General features: G+C 50.2%; 1 protein-coding gene across 2 annotated transcripts in view; it reads left to right on the top strand.

Annotated features, from left to right (window-relative positions):
- Nucleotides 1–20,295, top strand: part of Smad6 (SMAD family member 6) — a 73,988-nt gene extending 53,693 nt beyond the window's left edge. For both annotated transcript variants that reach the window (XM_057769070.1, XM_057769069.1), the window contains exon 5: nucleotides 19,487–20,295. In XM_057769070.1, the coding sequence (XP_057625053.1) occupies nucleotides 19,487–20,019 (533 nt within the window). In that variant the 3' untranslated portion in view covers nucleotides 20,020–20,295. The remainder of the gene's footprint in view (nucleotides 1–19,486) is intronic.
- Nucleotides 20,296–20,808: the final 513 nt, after the last annotated feature.

Raw genomic sequence — 20,808 nt, 5'->3', positions numbered from 1 at the left:
TTTTGCAAAATAATTCACGTGGCTAGACTCATTGGTTGCACTTGTCTTAGTTTCTCCGACTTGTTGGTACCCACAACAGGGTCCCACCTGCCAGCCTCCAAGCCTGGGTTTTCTCTCTTCTAAATGGAGGAGGTTGTGTTCAGTGACCCCCCAGCACTGACGTTCATCAGTTATCCACAAATCCATTAGAACTTCTGACTTCCCCCAGGTTTCTCTTTGAGGCAGCATGATGTTGCCTTTTGATATCAAGTTGCAATGCCCCCTAGAGTTTTCAGGGTTCTGCTAGTCTACGATAGGCAAGCCCCCTTACCCCCAAACCTTCATGTGACCCACGGGGTGATGGCCAGTCTCCCCAGACCACAGAACCTGTTCGGAGGCAGAAGCAGGACTGTGACCCTCAGTGTCTGTAAATGGCACTTTCTATGAATTTGGAGGTCACTCTGGAATTGTTCATGTTTTTTTTTTTTGATTGGGAGAAAACAATAAAATGTGTATATAAGCTCCTAAATAATTCGGAACTGACCAGAAGGCATAAACAAGAGCCTCCTCAGTTTCCTTTGACAGTCGTGGTATTTTCTCACTTCAGTCTCCTGGCTCTGCCTGCAGTAGGCATTTGTCTGGTGCAAGAGGAACCCCCCTCCCAAGTAAACGCTCTCTGCTCGCATCTCTGCTCACAGTTCTGCTGGCTGGAACCCAAACCCACAATGACTGGTTTTTGAAAACACCCTACCCACGCTTTCCCTTCAGGAAGTATGCTTCCACCATTTCTGAGTGGAACTCCGTGGGTTCAAGGCCTGAGTAGGGTGGTTTTCTGTTGACTGTGTTGTGAGCCAGCAGGATGGGGCTTTTTGCAAGGTAGAAGTGGCTGGACTCTGGCTGTCAAGAGGAGGGAAAGGGGTTGAACCGCTCACCTTGCTGTCAGACTGCACGACTAAAGAGGTCACGGTCCCCATGGTGCCTGTGGATGATGTCCATCTTGTGGCAGGGCACACTCACATGGAAAACTATACTATCATTGTCTGATTGATATGCATATATTCCAGGGCTGGGGTGGAAGCCAGGTCTTTGCGCCTGTTAGGGAAGCGTTCTGCACCAGCCTTATGGATATCAATATGTAAAGCCCACCAGAAAGGGGCAGAGGGGTTGGTAATGTAAGAGAAAAGAGCATCCAATCTTCCTACCCTGAAGGATGCCGCCTCCTCAGAGGACACAGAGAGGCCCTGGCCAGCCTTGGGATCTGCTTTAAGGCTGATTCCTTCACCCTGAATGCAGTCAGGGTCTTGGTGAGCTAGAAGATTCTAAAATGTCTAAACAGGAGCCAGCTGCAGAGCCCCTGGTGGGAGGTGGTCTTGGTGGGCTCTGATGAGCATCTCTCGGAACGGGAGCTAGAAAGGGAGGCGAGAGTGGTCCTGTGTACTAGAGTCTGACCAATGTCTCTAAAGTACTTGGAGGGTCCTTAGGCTGCAGTGCTGTGGGTTAGTGCTAAGACAGAGGTACCCTGGGGAGACTGTCGGCTCTGGGTCTGCCTGGCTGGACTCCAGCCCCCACGTGCCTTGAGACCCAAGAGGTTGCTCCAGACTATGCCCTTAGGGACCTGCCTGGCCGGAACCTGTCAGTAACCCCCCCCAGACACACACACACACACACACACACACTATCCCCATCCCCATCAGCACTGCCTTTCCGACTTGGCAGGGCCACCTCTCCAAGCTGGAACAGCCTTCGGTATTTCCAGTTTGGCCCCCTGCCCACATCTCTGGGGCCTTGCAGTCTGTCCTCTCAAGCCAGGACCAAGGCACCCTGTCAGCTGACTGCTTCACAGGCTCACAGGGCCTCCTCCTGCCACCTGCCCCCCCATGCACCATGTTTGTCTGTGGGCCCCTCAGCTCCCCTGACTTCTTGTGTGTATGTTACAGCCAGGGCCAGGGCCACATGTGCAGATATGTGTGCAGGAAAGTATGTAATCTTAGAGGTCAGCCTTGCATGTTGGCTCCTCAGGAACATGTTTTTTCAAGATGAAGTCTCACTGGCCTAGGGCTCACTGGCTAAGCTAGACTGACTTGGCCATCAAATCTCTGGGATCCTCTTGTTTCTGCCTCCCCAGTGCTGGGATTACAAGTGCGTATACTACCACATCTGGCTTTTTCCGTGGGTGCTGGGACTTGAACTCAGGTCCTCATGCTTGCACAGCAGGCTCTTGATTGACTAAGCCACACCCCCGCCCCTCTTCTGCCTACTTACTGACCACCTTAGTCCACTCACAGCTTCCCTGGGGAGAGCAGAGCTAATCTGTAAATGGCCCCAGAGAAAGGCCACCAGTTGGGCATTTTGGTTGTTAGCTGTAGCCGATGCCTGAAGTTTTCTTGCCCACTCTCAGTGGGAATGCCTGAGCTGGCAAGGTCCCCTGGCCAAAGGCCCTAGGAAATGCTACTTCTTGAAGCTGGGCACAGAAAACTGGGTGGCATGTAGAGCCAAGAGTTCCCACTGTTTTCTGGGTGGCCATTGGCTACCAGAGGAGGGCCAGGGAAGCTTAGCTATCCCGTTGCCTTCTTTTCCAAATAGAACTCTCTAGAAACTCAGGGTCTCTTCATCAGCTCAGGATGACAGGGTGAGGGGCGACAGGAAAAGACACTAAGAACCCAGGTTTTGCGGTTTTTAACCGTCCCAGACTGCTGCTGGCTGGGATGTTTCCTGGGAGAGTTCCCTGGCGGGCTGCATTAGGGACAGATGAGCGCAGTGTGTAACTGGGGTGCACTGTTTATATAGTGCTAGTAAGATAAACAGTTGTTCTAAATCGTATTTATATTTTGCATTTGTTTATCAAAACTTTTTCTCAACTTCGACCCGGCTACTTTCAGAATTATTACGAAGCTTGGATTTATGAGTCCTAATTACTGATGCTTTATTGCACATGCGTAATAATTTATTTTGGCAAGATGCATGCTTTATGTTCAGAAGCCTCAGTGCTTAGGGAGAAGGGAAAACAAAAGTCTCCCTGCATTCTCAGAGCATCAGAGAGCTCTGGGGTCCAATCATGAGATGGGTGTGGGGCAGGGCTACATGCTTGTAGATGTGTGTGCAGGAATTATAGCCTGTGTCCTGTAATCCCAGCTACTCTGGAGATTGAAGCTGGAGGATCACAAGTTCAGGTCACCTTAGGCAATTTAAGTGAGAAATTATCTCAAAAGAAAGAGTAAAAGGAGGGCTGAGGATATAGCTCAGTGGTAGAATGCTTGCCTTGCATTCAGGGGTTCCTACGTTCAACTCCCTCCCAGGACTGGAAGTGGGGAGCAGATTTAGGCACACAATAGGTAAAGCAGGAGATGCAGAAACCTTCTGGACTGTCCCCCTAAGGTGCTGATTCTCTGGCACGCATAGATTGACCAGCTGTGGATGAGATCAGGGCACCGCCGTGTGGTGTGGAGGAAGGTGACCACAACACCCTATGGCAGTTGCCAGCAGCAGCAAATTATTCTTGCTAATGACCCCATGTATTTTATCCATTCGATTTTTCTATAACCAGCAACCCTGTCCTCCTGCCTCAGCCTCCTGAGTGTCTAGGACCTGGATTCCGGCCTGATTTTGACATCACCCAACAGCAACCACCATTTCGCTTTCCTGGTGGCACAGAGTGCCCGTGTGAACTTGTTGTTTACTGAAGGGAAAGATCTCTCTTATGTTTGGGAATTAAAGACACTGGTTGATCTTAGGGCTGTGCACTAAGCTGCGGCAGGGAACTCTGTTCTCCCGGTTGGATTTTCTCCTCGTCTGTTTGGATTTCATACCAAGGCTGGTTACTTGGTTTCTTTTTTCCTTTCTTTTCTTCTTTTTTTGAAACAGGATTTCACTGTGTATCCCTGACTTGTATGAAACTCACTGTGTAGACCAGGCTGGCCTTGAACTCACAGACATCCATCTGCCTTTGCCTCCTGAGTGCTGGGATTAAATGTGTGCACCACCATTCCCAGCCCATGTGGTTTCTTCTTAGAGTCTCCCAAAGGCTTGGCATGGACAGAAGCATGGGTTTCACACACAGGAACAGTTTTTGCTTGTGTTCCACATTTCTGTCCTTCCTCCAGTGTCTGAATGTCTTTCCCTTCGTCATCTACTGTAAGGTGAAGTGGGCGGATGAACTAAGAAGTGTTGTATAGTCCAGGCTGCTCTTGAATTAGCCATGAAGCTGAGCGGTGACCTTGAACTTCTGAGCCTCCTGCCTCTGATTCCTGAGTGTTGGGATTATCGGTGTGTGCTACCTACCTCTGCTGGTTTATGCAGTGCTGGGGATCGTACCCACAGATGCTAGGCAAGTACTCGTCAACCGAGCTACATCTCTAGTGAGACTTTAAGCGTTGGTGTCACCATTCTGGCCAGTGAGAATGATCAGATGGGAGGCCTTTGTATTAGCCCCCGTCTACAAACTCAGTTCCAGCAGGTGGCCAGCACAGTCCCTTACCCTGAGGTCACCCAGGATGTGACTTACATCCCTTTCACAGGACTGGTGCCTGTCCAGCCACCATCAGCCTTTCCTCCCTCCTCATGGGCACTAGGCTGATGGCATCTGCATTCCTGAAGTCTAGGCCCCAGTCAGCCACGGAGGAGGTTCCCAAGTGATCCAGCCCGTAAATCATGGCCATTGTGTATTCCCTCTTAGTCACAGGCAAAGGCGAACTTCTCCTTCGCCCTCTGCAGTTAACTACTCCTGGGTTCACCGAATATTTCCAACTCTGCCTGGGTGGAAGCCAGCTCCCAATTATTAATTAATCTGGGAGGTGCAGGTTGCATTCCTGGTCACCTAACCACTTCCTCTTCGGTAGGCAACTCGCAGGCCTTTGAGTGACATCAAGTCTTTTGCAGTATCCCAGCCATGCCTTGTGGAAAGGGTGTTTAAAGCCAGAGCTAAATAAAGATGACCACCTGGGAGCTACCTCAAGATGCCTCAGTTTCTCAGTCTGTGAAATGGATTGGTGTGTTGGCAAGTAAGAAAACCAGCTCTGCCACCCAAATCCATGTCCCTCCCATTTTCGTTTCTCATTGCCCATGGCCATATGCATTGAGATATGGGGTGGACAGAGGTGCACCGGATGGTAGGATTCGAAATGCACGGTCTGAGGGGGTGGGCTTCTGCCAGCTGCAGCAGGTGCTGGAAGACAGCTTTAGGGGCCTTGTTTTGATGACTTCATTGTGTGTCAATGAGAGAAACATGGAGATGCCCCAGGTCTTCCTCTGTGGGAACCCGAAGTGGAAACTTGGAGTACAGTGCCACCTGCCCCATCTGTCCCCACCCGAACCCCTAGAGGGGGGATGTTGTTTGATGTGGTCTCAAGTCCACTAGGGAAGTCAGGCTGACCATGGACATTGAAAACCTGAGGTAATGGGCTGGGGATGTGGCTTAGTTGGCAGAGCACTTGCCTGGCATGCACAAGGCCCTGGGTTCGATCTCCAGCATTTCATAAACTGGGCATGGCGCACACTGGTATTACTACACTTGGGAGGTCGAGGCAGGAGTGTCAGAAGGTCATCCGTGGCTGCAGAGGAAGATCAGCCTGGGCTATATTTGACCAGGTCTAAAAAAAAAAGAAGAAGAAGAAGAAGAAGAGGAAGAGGAAGAGGAAGAAGAAGAAGAAGAAGAAGAAGAAGAAGAAGAAGAAGAAGAAGAAGAAGAAGAAGAAGAAGAAGAAGAAGAAGAAGAAGAAGCCGGGCGATGGTGGCGCACGCCTTTAATCCCAGCACTCAGGAGGCAGAGGCAGGCAAATCTCTGTGAGTTCGAGACCAGCCTGGTCTACAGAGCTAGTTCCAGGACATGCTCCAAAGCCACAGAGAAACCCTGTCTCGAAAACCAAAAAAAAAAAAAGAAAGAAAAAGAAAAAAGAAAATCTGAGATGATGACCCAGTCCCAGCCTCTTGTGAGGCCCCCAGCTTCCCATTCTTCGCCAGACTCTCCTGGGGCAACAAGAAAAGCCAGGCTTGCCGGGCGGTGGTGGCGCACGCCTTTAATCCCAGCACTTGGGAGGCAGAGGCAGGCGGATCTCTGTGAGTTCGAGACCAGCCTGGTCTACAAGAGCTAGTTCCAGGACAGGCTCCAAAACCACAGAGAAACCCTGTCTCGAAAAACCAAAAAAAAAAAAAAAAGAAAAGCCAGGCTTTCCCCATCCTAGATACTAAGTAAACTTTGAGGTTTAGCATCTGACTTGGGGTAAAACAAAAAGAGGCCTAGGAATGGGAACAAAGGTCAGAGTCTTTTGTGATGGGAACTGGTTCTTTCCCTAAACCAGGCTGATTCCATAAGCTGCTTAGCTGCTCCCGCTGGCCCTCCCTCCCTCCCATCATCCCTCTCTCCTTCCCTCTTCCCTCCCTCCCTCCCTTCATCCCTCCCTCCTTCCCTCTACTGCACACACTTTTTAAAAACTTTTTTTATTGATTTTTATTGAGCTCTACATTTTTCTTTGCTCTCCTCCCTTTCTCTCCCCTCCCCCCTTCAACCCTCTCCCATAGTCCCCATGCTCCCAGTTTAGTCAGGAGATCTTGTCTTTTTCTACTTCCCATGTAGATTAGATCCATTTATGTCTCTCTTAGAGTCCTCATTGTTGTCTAGGTCCTCTGGGATTGTGATTTGTAGGCTGGTTTTCTTTGCTTTATGTTTAAAAATTACTTATGAGTGAGTACATGTGATAATTGTCTTTCTGGGTCTGGGTTACCTCACTCAATATGATGTTTTCTAGATCCATCCATTTGCCTGCTAATTTCAAGATGTCATTGTTTTTTCTGCTGTGTAGTACTCCATTGTGTAAATATACCACATTTTCTTTATCTATTCTTTGGTCAAGGAGCATTTAGGTCGTTTCCAGGTTCTGACCATGACAAACAAAGCTGCTATGAACATAGCTGAGCACATGTCCTTGTGGCACGATAGAGCATCCTTTGGATATATACCCAAAAGTGGTATTGCTGGGTCTTGAGGAAGATTGTTTCCTAATTTTCTGAGAAATCGCCATAGTGGGTTGTACCAGCTTGCATTCCCACCAACAATGCAGAAGTATTCCCTTTACCCCACAACCTCTCCAGTATAAGTTGTCATCAGTGTTTTTGATCTTGGCCATTCTTACAGGTATAAGATGGAATCTCAGAGTTGTTTTGATTTGCATTTCTCCAATGACTAAGGATGTTGAGCATTTCCTTAAGTGTCATTCAGCCATTTTAGATTCCTCTGTTGAGAATTCTCTGTTTAGGGCTGTACTTCATTTTTTTATTGGATTATTTGTTCTTTTGATGACCAATTTCTTGAGTTCTTTGTATATTTTGGAGATCAGACCTCTGTCTGATGTGGAGTTGAAGATCTTTTCCCATTCTGTAGGCTGCTATTTTGTCTTTTTGACTGTGTACCTTGCTTTACAGAAGCTTTTCAGTTTCAGAAGGTCCCATTTATTAATTGTTTCTCTCAGTGTCTGCTGCACACACTTTTTCCAGTCCTTCCCCACCTGCCTGCTTCATCTGGAGCGTATCTGAAGACTTCCCTGCTCCTTGGGGTTTGGTGGTCTTTTCTTACACTGACATTATTGGGTTTCATTCTGTGTCTCTAGCCTCATCTGCCCACCCCACTGGCTCTGACCAGTCTTTCTCCCTGTAGCTTTTTAGAGTGGCTGGCAGTGTTCTGTCAAGCTCAGCGCTAAAGCCTGGGGAGAGACTTCCTGGGTAGTCTCTGGCAGGGGAAGCCTGGGATGCTGTAGGTGAAAGGCTGTAGCGGGTGTGATGGATATTGTACCCTCTGACTGGTCCCTCTTCCCACTGGGGTTGAGCCTGGGGCTCCTGGGGAGACTGCCCTGCAGGGAGCAATAAGAGCAGAGCTAGGTGAGGCTTATTCTGGCTCAGGACTGCTAGAGGAGTTCTTTTCAGAATCTGTTTAATTGTGCAGGAGATAGAAGAGTGGAAACCGTACCCAGCAGAATCCAGGCTGCCACTTGGTTCAAGGTCAAGCCTTCCTTTCTACAGGACCTGCTGGACCTCTCAGAAGCTGGTCACCAGATTCCTGAGGGATCTAGCACCCTCCTGGATGGCACCTCCAAGGATAACCCAGACCACTGTATGGATGAGCAGCAAGAAGGTTCCAGCAGAGATGGTCACTCGGGCTGGATCCCCTCTCTGCAGTTGCCGAGGCGACTCTGACTTGGGGTCTGCCCTAAGAATGGGGTGCTAGAAGCCTGGCGATGGTGGTGCACGCCTTTAATCCCAGCACTTGGGAGGCAGAGGCAGGCGGATCTCTGTGAGTTCGAGACCAGCCTGGTCTACAGAGCTAGTTCTAGGACAGGCTCCAAAGCCACAGAGAAACCCTGTCTCGAAAACCAAAAAAAAAAAAAGAAAGAAAAAGAAAAAAGAAAATCTGAGATGATGACCCAGTCCCAGCCTCTTGTGAGGCCCCCAGCTTCCCATTCTTCGCCAGACTCTCCTGGGGCAACAAGAAAAGCCAGGCTTGCCGGGCGGTGGTGGCGCACGCCTTTAATCCCAGCACTTGGGAGGCAGAGGCAGGCGGATCTCTGTGAGTTCGAGACCAGCCTGGTCTACAAGAGCTAGTTCCAGGACAGGCTCCAAAACCACAGAGAAACCCTGTCTCGAAAAACCAAAAAAAAAAAAAAGAAAAGCCAGGCTTTCCCCATCCTAGATACTAAGTAAACTTTGAGGTTTAGCATCTGACTTGGGGTAAAACAAAAAGAGGCCTAGGAATGGGAACAAAGGTCAGAGTCTTTTGTGATGGGAACTGGTTCTTTCCCTAAACCAGGCTGATTCCATAAGCTGCTTAGCTGCTCCCGCTGGCCCTCCCTCCCTCCCATCATCCCTCTCTCCTTCCCTCTTCCCTCCCTCCCTCCCTTCATCCCTCCCTCCTTCCCTCTACTGCACACACTTTTTAAAAACTTTTTTTATTGATTTTTATTGAGCTCTACATTTTTCTTTGCTCTCCTCCCTTTCTCTCCCCTCCCCCCTTCAACCCTCTCCCATAGTCCCCATGCTCCCAGTTTAGTCAGGAGATCTTGTCTTTTTCTACTTCCCATGTAGATTAGATCCATTTATGTCTCTCTTAGAGTCCTCATTGTTGTCTAGGTCCTCTGGGATTGTGATTTGTAGGCTGGTTTTCTTTGCTTTATGTTTAAAAATTACTTATGAGTGAGTACATGTGATAATTGTCTTTCTGGGTCTGGGTTACCTCACTCAATATGATGTTTTCTAGATCCATCCATTTGCCTGCTAATTTCAAGATGTCATTGTTTTTTCTGCTGTGTAGTACTCCATTGTGTAAATATACCACATTTTCTTTATCTATTCTTTGGTCAAGGAGCATTTAGGTCGTTTCCAGGTTCTGACCATGACAAACAAAGCTGCTATGAACATAGCTGAGCACATGTCCTTGTGGCACGATAGAGCATCCTTTGGATATATACCCAAAAGTGGTATTGCTGGGTCTTGAGGAAGATTGTTTCCTAATTTTCTGAGAAATCGCCATAGTGGGTTGTACCAGCTTGCATTCCCACCAACAATGCAGAAGTATTCCCTTTACCCCACAACCTCTCCAGTATAAGTTGTCATCAGTGTTTTTGATCTTGGCCATTCTTACAGGTATAAGATGGAATCTCAGAGTTGTTTTGATTTGCATTTCTCCAATGACTAAGGATGTTGAGCATTTCCTTAAGTGTCATTCAGCCATTTTAGATTCCTCTGTTGAGAATTCTCTGTTTAGGGCTGTACTTCATTTTTTTATTGGATTATTTGTTCTTTTGATGACCAATTTCTTGAGTTCTTTGTATATTTTGGAGATCAGACCTCTGTCTGATGTGGAGTTGAAGATCTTTTCCCATTCTGTAGGCTGCTATTTTGTCTTTTTGACTGTGTACCTTGCTTTACAGAAGCTTTTCAGTTTCAGAAGGTCCCATTTATTAATTGTTTCTCTCAGTGTCTGCTGCACACACTTTTTCCAGTCCTTCCCCACCTGCCTGCTTCATCTGGAGCGTATCTGAAGACTTCCCTGCTCCTTGGGGTTTGGTGGTCTTTTCTTACACTGACATTATTGGGTTTCATTCTGTGTCTCTAGCCTCATCTGCCCACCCCACTGGCTCTGACCAGTCTTTCTCCCTGTAGCTTTTTAGAGTGGCTGGCAGTGTTCTGTCAAGCTCAGCGCTAAAGCCTGGGGAGAGACTTCCTGGGTAGTCTCTGGCAGGGGAAGCCTGGGATGCTGTAGGTGAAAGGCTGTAGCGGGTGTGATGGATATTGTACCCTCTGACTGGTCCCTCTTCCCACTGGGGTTGAGCCTGGGGCTCCTGGGGAGACTGCCCTGCAGGGAGCAATAAGAGCAGAGCTAGGTGAGGCTTATTCTGGCTCAGGACTGCTAGAGGAGTTCTTTTCAGAATCTGTTTAATTGTGCAGGAGATAGAAGAGTGGAAACCGTACCCAGCAGAATCCAGGCTGCCACTTGGTTCAAGGTCAAGCCTTCCTTTCTACAGGACCTGCTGGACCTCTCAGAAGCTGGTCACCAGATTCCTGAGGGATCTAGCACCCTCCTGGATGGCACCTCCAAGGATAACCCAGACCACTGTATGGATGAGCAGCAAGAAGGTTCCAGCAGAGATGGTCACTCGGGCTGGATCCCCTCTCTGCAGTTGCCGAGGCGACTCTGACTTGGGGTCTGCCCTAAGAATGGGGTGCTAGAAGCCTGGCGATGGTGGTGCACGCCTTTAATCCCAGCACTTGGGAGGCAGAGGCAGGCGGATCTCTGTGAGTTCGAGACCAGCCTGGTCTACAGAGCTAGTTCTAGGACAGGCTCCAAAGCCACAGAGAAACCCTGTCTTGAAAAACCAAAAAAAAAAAAAAAAGAATGGGGTGCTAGAGAACTCATAATGCACTCATCGCTGCAGGATGTAGTCCTCTCCTTAGGCAGCAGCCTCTGTTGTGCCCCCCTAGCAGGCACTCTGCTGTGGTTTGGAGGAGTGGGGCATTTGGATGCGAGGGAGAAGCTAACAGGACACATGGTTTCGGACCACACAGGTTCTCTGGGTAGTGGTTAGAGGCTGCATTTGAGAATCTGTCTGTCCTCCCAGGAAGGTAGTCGACAGGTAGATCTCTCTACCACTAAGATACATCCCAGGCTAGAGGACCCTTTTCTAACATCCCATCTTTGCGGGGGGGGGGGGAGGTGCATAACATCTTAGAGCAGGCAGAGCTAGAGGTTTGGGCATGGTGCCTGTGATGTTATCCTTGCTACTGCTGGAGTTGGCAGCAGGCATGGGAATAATACTAAGAGCCCCCATCTCTAAGCCTAGATAGACAGGAGATCAGATCCTAATCTTGCAACTTCCTGGCTGCTGACTTTGGACACAACCTTCTTAGGTAGACACAGCTCTTTGATCAGAAAATGGGAGGGTCTGGGACTGGGAGATAGCTCAGTTGGGAAAGTGCCTGCTGCCCAGGTGTGAGCACCTGAGTTCCTATCCCGAAGCCCACATCAAAGCTGGGCAGGGTGGCTCACACCTATCAATTCCAGTGCAGGGGAGGCGGAGACCTGTCCCTGGGGCTCTGTGGCCAGCTAGTCTAGCCTAGTGCAAGCTCCAGGTTCCGTGGGAGTCCCTGTCTCAAAAAAATAAGGTAGATGGTTCCTGAGGGACAGCAGCTGAAGTTGACCTCTGACCTCCTCACACATGTTCACACCCACAGACAGACATCACACAAAAAACCCAAACCCAAGAGGAGCTGAGAGGATTAGCAGTTTGTCCACGTAGTGTCTTTAACCTATTTTACTCTGCCTGCCATTGGTAAAGGCTTCCTTCAGTGTTGACTGATTTATTATTATTACCATTATCATTATTAATATTATTATTTCTCCTTGTCTTGATTCCATTAGCACATCTTATCTTTGCCATGGTCATCATTCCTCCATGAATATCCTTGTGAATTATGCATTATATAATTTGATGTAAATAGTTTGAATGTAGGCTATTTATATAATATAATCTAAGCAATTCTGAGATCTAGTAAACACAAGTTAGTGATACCTGTTAATTTCCAGGTTGTTCATTTCCAGCCAGGCATCATCTGATGCAATTACAATTGACCCCAATGCCCAATGGAGTAACCACTAATTGCACCCCTCCCCCCATATTACAGTTTAAGAGACCGAGGACCAGAGGGGGCAAAAAGACATTTGCCTGAGATAGCATAGTGTTACTGGCATTTTGGGGTACAAGCTGATCTCTGCTGTCCTTCCTCTGTAGGCAATTAAAGAGACAGGGAGCAGTGAAAGGCCTAGAAAGGCAATGTGTTCCACGCTGCCACAGCGGGAAGAGGAACAAATACAGAGGTCCAGTGCCACCCAGCCAAGGCCATCTCTAGGGTACTGACGTGGAGGCTCGGGTTTAAGTAGATGCTAAGCCGTCCTGGTCCAAGGGGTGGTCTTGCCCATCGCTGATCCACCATTGTCTAGCATCCAGACCCTCCCACAAGGCGGTCAGACAAGTTGTCAGAGCTGTGTGAAGTCTCTGTTCCCCTTCTTACAGACACCAGACTTCAACCTTTTCCTGCTCCCAGCATGAGATTCCTGGGGAAATTCCAGTTCCTTGGGGACAACTGTCTGATAGCCAAAGGGAGGGGCACAAGTGTCTCTCTTTAGAATATTTTCTGTCAGGACTGTTAAAATTGCTGGTGAATGGCAGAGCTGGGGTTTGCATGCATGCTGCCCTGCTCCTGACCCAATGCTTGAAACCCTGCCCCATAGAGCAAATACCAAACTGGTCCCGGTTCTATTGCTGATTTCTACTGCGACCTCGGCAAGCCGCTTCACCTCTCTGGGCCTCGAGTTAGCCCTCTTGGTTATCAGTCAAGAGGACCGAGTGCTCCTGGGCCCTCTCCTTAATGCTGGGTTCTCCTTCTCTGCACCCATTACACTCCTGCCAGCAGAACAACCAAGCAGCCCTCTGGGGATGGGGAGGACCGCTCTGTCTGTCCCCAGACTGGAGACCCACAGTCGAAAGAGCCCCTGTGGTGGGCCCTGTGCAGGCCGGCAGCAGCAGTGGCCAGAGCGCCTGTGATGTAATAACCGATTAGGAACTTCCTCTTGGAAGCCGTGCTTCCTCTGGGAGCAGAGGTGCTGGCTCTGAGGTGGGGGCTGGGAAGGTGGGTGGGAGCTGGGAGGAGGAAACCCCTGTCAGCTGGGCCGGCTTCTGGACCGCGTTCAGCAGAGGCTTGGCTGGCTCTAAGCTGCTGACCATTAACATGGCCCTGAGCGCATTCTTTCCCCGCTTTTCTGCTGCAGCCAGGGGGAAGGACAGGCCCTCCCTCCCCTGCGAGGAAAGCGGGTCATTAATGAACTGCTTGCTGGACGGGCTGCAAAACCTGAAGCCCTTTCTGCGCCTCCAGAGGACAAAGGAGAGCTCAGTGGAAACTCGCTTCTTCCCCTAAGTTTGATAACAAAAACTACTTATCTAATGGGCAAACAAGGCTTTAAAAGGGGTGTTAGGTTAACCAGATGCAGGGCCTACGTAATTGCTCCCAGGCCCCGGAGCCGCAGATGAAAAGCGGTTGGTTGTTTGAAGGGAACTTGAAGCCACAGGCATGACTTGGGACAGAAGAAAGTAGTTTTCGTGGGGGGGGGGGGGTTGGAGGCCCCCATGCAAAGGGCTTAGAGGAAGCCCTAGGCTTATTTCCAGTTCTGCCAGCAACTTGCTGTGTGACCCTGAGCTAATTGCTTCACCTTTCTGGTTTTTGAAGAGCTGGTCTCTCTTCTCGGCACTCTGCAAGAATTGAATTTGTTGGTCCTTGCCTGGAGTTTACTGTGGAGTGGTCTTTTTATTTTGTTTTATTTTTTTTTAATTTATTTTTATTTTTTAATTTCTTTAATTGGTGGTCAGGAAGGGGGTATGACCCAGCAGAAGTTAGGAATATGGCCTCTGAGAGTGCTGTCTTCCCATCTAACAGGGGCATGTTTTGGGGTTCCTTTCTGGGATGGCTCACCCTGGACATTGTGGCCAAAAGGCAAGGAGAGGGCAGGAAAAAGTTTTACTGTGCTTGGGCTTTGGCTGGGTCCTGTGGGGGAGTGCGCAGGAACGCACTCCTGCCCTTTGTTTTGACAGAAAATTGCTGATTCGAAGAAGCTAAAGGCATTTCTTGGGATTTCAACCCTCCCTGCCTCCTCCAGACTCCAACCAGCCCTCTTGAGGTCCAGTCCCCCCAACCCTCCCCCCCACACACACACAATTACATGTTGGTCTCTAGGCTCCCTGACTGGGCAGAGGAGTCTGGAGAAAGGCCTGCCAGCCTGTGGCTGGGCCCTACTGTGGAGCTTAGATGGGACTCTTGCCTGGTGCTCTGAGCAGGCAGCCACCACCCTCTGGTGGCAGGAATATGGGTGCCTCTGGGAAACAGCAGGGGGCTGTCACCTGGGGACCTGCTGAGACCACTGTAGATGTCATCCAGCAAAAGCCTACTTAGCCTAGTGTTTGGGTTATGACTCCTCAGACTGTACCCTAGTTCCCATCGTTCCTGCCCTGGAAGTCTTGAGCCTCTGCCTGCTCACCCGACCCCCCAGGTTGTCAACTATTCTGATCCCTCCTGTTTGTTTTTTTCTTTCTCCTTCTTCACTTTTATTTTTTTATTTATTTAATGCAGTGGGGAGGGGGTGGAACTTGGAGCTTTGAACACGAAGACAAACCCAGCTCTGCCCTTGTGTTTCCTATCAGCTATTCTGCCTGCCAAGAGCTTTCTGTCTCTGGCCTTCAGTGGGTTTTCTGTGTGTGACTTCCTTGGCCAAGCAGGTGCAGGGTGATCCGAACTGCTGTGTGTCTGTGGAGTTGGGTCCTTTCATTGCTGAACTGTGTTCCTGGAAGGGCCGCCCCATCCCCGAGCAGGGCTCCAGGCAAGGGAATGACCAGAGCTTGCTGGGGCTAACCCTTCAGAGCTGAGTTGAAGTTACTTCCTTGTTACCCAGGTAGGAAGAATTGAGGTTGAGAAAGGAGTTTACTGATCCTGACTAGAAAGCCCGGCTCCTCGCGTTTCTCCTCCTTCCACCCACCCCTCCCAGCGGGACCCACAGCGGACTGGGAACTAGGCCAGGCCCTGAGCTGGCCAGGGATTCAGAGGGGGGAAATGAGAATGAGCAGGAGTTTCGGTCAGGCCTCGGTCATCTTTGATGTTGCTCTGGTCTGACTCCCCCGGTATTTATTTGCAATTAAAGAGATGGTCCCTAATTAGGCTGGTGGCTGTGGGAGATGACAGGACCAGGGCTTTGGAGCCCCAGATAGAAAAGGTTCTTTCTATGAGATGCTATCCCGGATGAGGAGAGTAGGCCCGTGTGGGTTCATGGGTACAGCCTGCCCGCTCACGGTCGCTGGGGCACTGATTTACGGCAGACAGGTCTCCACCAAACTGAGTTCTTGGGAGCTGTGGGTGTGAGCAGGGAGCCACAGCCAGCTCATTCTAGCCATTCAGTTTTCTTACAGGGCAGGTCTGTCACCACAGGTGTCAGACCCGGGCCTAACCAAGGTGCCTCATAGAGTGTAAAAAGGGCTCTCCCACCCACTGTCCTCTTGAAGCCCCCCTAAGTTTGAGTACCCTTGCCTGGGTGGTTCCCACAGGTCCAGAGCCAATGAGCAAAATGACTGCTTGATTTACTGTTTGAGTTTCTAGCAAGTCTACCGCGACCTCCTGTGAGCAGAACCCTCAGTGATGATTGATAAGTCTCCAGTGGGGGGGTGGAGGGTGGAGGGGTGGCTTGCTGGTGGCTGCACAGCTAGTCACGTGGCTGCAGCCTTTGTTCTATGTCATTCAAAGTGTTTGGCCCAGTTTTACCTCTCTCTGTTTCATGTCATCAGGCAATCACTCTACACGGTACCCCCGCCACCCACCCCCTGCAACCCGGGTGCCACCTTCCAGGTATAAACTGCACTTGTAGAACCCACAGGCCCGCTCTAGACCAAGTTTTCCTTAGTTCATGGAGGGGAAAGAAAGAATTAGAAAATAAATATTCATAGGACAAAATAAAGCAGAGGTGAGTTCTGTGCCATCGCTCCCCACCCCATTTCCCTCTTAAAGTGTGGTGTGGGTTTGGGGTGTTGCTCAGTGGTAGAGCTCTTGTGTAGCATGTCTAAGGTCCCGGGTTCACCCCCTCCCTCCACAGTACGTACACACACACACACACACACACACACACACACCTTTCTAGGGCCGCCTTGGTATCTCCCCAGATGAGATGATTCTGAGGAACTCTGAGACTCGGGGCAGGGGTCCTCTCAGGGTCCGTGCCCACTACCCTTCACTGCCCTCAGACCTGAGGCTGAGCTCACCTTCAGGGCGGGCTTCCATGAACTAGGCACATGACACTTACAATGTGCTTTGTTTATTTCCTTCCTCTGCCTCAGTGTGCTCACAGAGTCGTAAGGATGGGGGAGGAGGACCCAGAGAGGACATGAGAGATTTCTCTGCTCCTGTGTAGATGTAGGGAGTATGGGGAGTAGGGCCTTAGTCCGGGACCAGAGGATGCTGGAGTTAAAGGCCGAGAGGGTGGTCAAAGAGGGCGTACAGGGCAGCAGGCTGGCTACCTTCTGGAATTTGGAAGCCAGTTAGCTTAAGAGCCACAGGGGGTGGAGATGGGTCCAGCACGGGGCATCCAGAGCCAGACAGCTGGAGCTGTTCACCCTAGCTCCTAAGGTAACCCCCACCCCTGTGAAGGATCCTGTGGCCAGGCTAGGGATCAGGGCAGGGAGCTGAGAGAAACAGGGAGTCCAGCTGGACTTGAGTTACAAAGCTTTCTAGAAGCTGGCAAGGAGAAAGTATCTCCTCCCACTCCACCCCCACATCCCCCTGCATGCGGCCCCTGGCACATTCCCTCCTTTACGAGAAGATGGACACGGTAATGCATTGTACCCAGTAATAATCTGTTCCCTTAGTCAGCGAGGGAAGCAAGCGCCTACAGGACCCACAGGCCCTTAGATCAGTTGCCATTACAGATAGGGAAACTGAGGCTTACAGAAGGGAAGTGACTGGCCCAGTGCAGTTTTAAGGAAGAGCCTGCCTGGCAGACATTCTGCCTAGAGCAGCCGTCGAGACTCCTCTGTCTCCAAAAATATTGACATTACAATTAATAACAGTAACAAAATTACATTCATGAAGTAGCAATGAAAATTTATGCTGGGGGGGGTGAGGTTATCACAACTTGAGGAACTATATGTAGTAAAGGTCACAGCATTAGGTAGGTTGAGAACCACTGGCCTAGAGAATGGAGAAGAGCGCCCTCTAGTGTGTTCACTTGGGGTCTGGGTGTAGCTCAGCGGGAGATTTCTTGCTTGGCTTGCCGGCTACCCTGCATCTTATCACTAGCACCATATGCACGAGGTGTGCCCTCAGTGAGCCTGGCTCCAGATTCTGGGGTGCGCAACCTGGGATTCAGTTTCCTTACCTACGAAGGCAGTGCACACCTCATAGGAGGTGCCCAGAGAAACCTGGTACCCACCCTGGCTCTGCTCCCGGCATACTCAGGCTCCTACACTTAGCTTCTTGACCTCACTTGGTCTAGCTCACTAGAGGAAATCCCGCTGTCTGTGAGCAGTCCCGGAAGCTCATGACCGCTAAGCATAGCCCTGTTTTTCTGGTCCTTGAGTTTCCCAGGCCTGTGCCAGATGGATGGGTACAGAGAGGAACAGTGGCTTGGCAGGATGGAGTTCTGGATCTTTCTGATCCTGGTCACCTGCCATGGACTCGAGCTTGAGCTATCTAAGTCCACTTGCCAAGGACACTTAGTTGAGCATAGCCAGGATCTCCTTGTTGTCCCTTGCTCCCCTTTTACCTAGCATTTAGCTGGTGTGAAGATTGACTGCCCTCAGCAGACAGAGGAACCTGGCTGGCACCTGAATGACAAATGGCAAAGAGCCTGTTCATAAGGTCCTTGTGCAGCCCAAGGTGGCAGCCTACGGTAGGCCTCTTGGGCAGTTTCCTGCTAGGAGTCAGGCAGCCTTGTATGGGTGAAAAGGTGTCCCAGAGCCCAGGGCTGAGAATTAGGACTTGAGCAGATGCTGGAGAGCTGGCCTCATGGTCCCAGTGATGATTGCTCACCTGGGCTTAGGTTGTGTGTTGGTCAGTTTCCCTGGGAAGAGTTGGGTAAATGTGTTCAGAAGGGCCTGACCAGAAGCTGTGAGCCTCTCAGAGCTGTGAACCCAAAGCAAAGACAGGCTACCAGAGGCTTTGGCATCTGAAAAGTGTGCCATACTCAAGGGCTTGGGATCTGGGACCGCCTTCCAAGACAGGCCTGCCTGCATGAGGTCCTCACACGTGCAGAAATCTCCCACTTTGAGTGGGGGCAGCATCTCAAGGCCACCTGAAAAGAGCACATGTCACTTGCTCTGCAGTGGGAAAGCTAAGGCCCAGAGAGGAGCTGCACACACCTCAGAAATGACACATCCATTGGAGAGCAAAGCCCACTTTTCAGAATAGCACTTAGCAACCACCAAGTGATGCTGCTCGGAAGTGCCTGTGGTTCTCGGAGAACTGGAAAGTCAACTTGGTAAGGACCGCAGGGAGACTGAGGCAGGCAGAGTCAGCATCCTTCTTTGTGGGGGATGGGGGCCTCAATCTGTTGCCCAAGCTGCTTTGAACCATCCTGCATCTTCTACCTCCTAGGACTTGAGACAGAAGTTGCATGCCACCATGGCAGATAGCCGTACTTATCGAAGGCCAGGGAAGTATGCAACCTTGCCTTACTCTAAGAGATGCCCACCTTAATTACCCCTGTCCCATGCTGGAGGCCCCTTGAGGAGCTCTGCTGGGGTGGAGTCTTGGACTAAGGGGTTCGAATCACATCCCCGTGGGCCTCTGTACACCTTGGGCAGCCCCTGGTGGCCTTAGAAACAGGGTCTTATAAGATTGCTACTCTCGCTTGGTAGATTATAGGTTCTATTTGTGTTTGTTGGTATTTATCTCTCCTAGATGTAAAATTATAGTGGGCAGAAGCTGGATGTGGTTCCTATCTGTGTACCCCAGGGTCTAGCACACAGTAGGCATCATGGTTTGCATACTGTAAGTTCATCGTTTTGTGTGGGGAGGAGGGGAGCACACTGCTCAGTTGGTAAAGATGCTTGCTACCTATCTGGAAGGACTGAACTTGATTTCCACCACACATAAATACAGACAAACACAGATTTCTTGTTTTTTCTTTTGTTTTGTTTTTGTTTTTCCCACCGAGGCTGGATTTCTCTGTGTTCCTGGAACTAGCTCTATAGACCCAGGCTGACCTCGAACTCACAGAGATCCCTTTGCCTCGGCCTCCAGAGTGTGTGAGCCACCACTGCCTAGTAATTTTTTATTATTTTAAAGAGCGATAAATCCCCACTGTGATCAGTTATTTGACGGTCTGGCACACAGTGGCCTGGTTGGTACACATATGTTGGTTGTCCTTGGAAAACCTTGCCTAGCTCCCCTAACTTCCGCACCCGCAGTAACCTTGCCATTTCCTGTGCTTGCCCTGCAGATGCAAGCATGTCTCCAGATGCCACCAAGCCGAGCCACTGGTGCAGCGTGGCTTACTGGGAGCACCGGACGCGCGTGGGCCGCCTCTATGCGGTGTACGACCAGGCCGTCAGCATCTTCTACGACCTACCTCAGGGCAGCGGCTTCTGCCTGGGCCAGCTCAACCTGGAACAGCGCAATGAGTCGGTGCGGCGCACACGCAGCAAAATCGGCTTCGGCATCCTGCTCAGCAAGGAGCCAGACGGCGTGTGGGCCTACAACCGGGGCGAGCACCCCATCTTCGTTAACTCCCCCACGCTGGATGCGCCCGGAGGCCGCGCCCTGGTCGTGCGCAAGGTGCCGCCGGGCTACTCCATCAAGGTGTTCGACTTTGAGCGCTCAGGGCTGTTGCAGCACGCAGACGCCGCCCATGGCCCCTACGACCCACACAGCGTGCGCATCAGCTTCGCCAAGGGCTGGGGACCCTGCTACTCGCGACAGTTCATCACCTCCTGCCCCTGCTGGCTGGAGATCCTCCTCAACAACCACAGATAGCATCGAGGCTGCCACTGCACTGCAGCGTCCCCCCCACCTCCGGGGGTCAGCGCCCAGAGACGACCCCCAGGGACAACCTCGCCCTCCCCCCAGATATCATCTACCTAGATTTAATATAAAGTTTTATATATTATATGGAAATATATATTATACTTGTAATTATGGAGTCATTTTTACAACGTAATTATTTATATATGGTGCAATGTGTGTATATGGAGAAACAAGAAAGACGCACTTTGGCTTGTAATTCTTTCAATACAGATATATTTTTTTCTTTCTTTCCCTCTTTCCTTTTTTTAAAGAAAATTATACAGCAGAACTAGGTGGAAAACCTGGGTTTGGTGTATGGTTTTTTTAAACTATTAATGCCCAGACAAAACTAATACCAGTCACTCTTGATAATAAAGTGTTTGCATTATAGCTTTTTTTTTTTTTTTTTTTAAGCTATCTTTCTTGCAAAGAGGAAACCTTCTGGACTTCAGTAGGCCTTGGAGCTATCTGGGACGTGGTTTCGGTGCGTACTGGATTTGGAGCAGAGGGAGTCAGCAGAAAAGGGAGCTGTTCGGATGTGGTGGCACACGCCTGTAATCCCTATCCTTGAGAAGTGGAGGCAGGAGGATCAGTACTTGAAGGCTGTCCGCAGCTAAGTAGGAGTTCTAGGTTGCAGAACAAAGGAAAGAAAAGGAGAGCGGATTTGTTTATGCATAAGAACCAAGCCAGGGCTTGTTCCTCCTTGTCCAGGCTGGAGCGTGTCCGTTGAGTGTCCTTTGAGTGCTGGAGGGGAGAGAG

Source organism: Chionomys nivalis, chromosome 4, assembly GCF_950005125.1.
Source record: "Chionomys nivalis chromosome 4, mChiNiv1.1, whole genome shotgun sequence".
Lineage (NCBI taxonomy): Eukaryota > Metazoa > Chordata > Mammalia > Rodentia > Cricetidae > Chionomys > Chionomys nivalis.
This window is presented reverse-complemented; position numbering and strand designations above follow the sequence as displayed.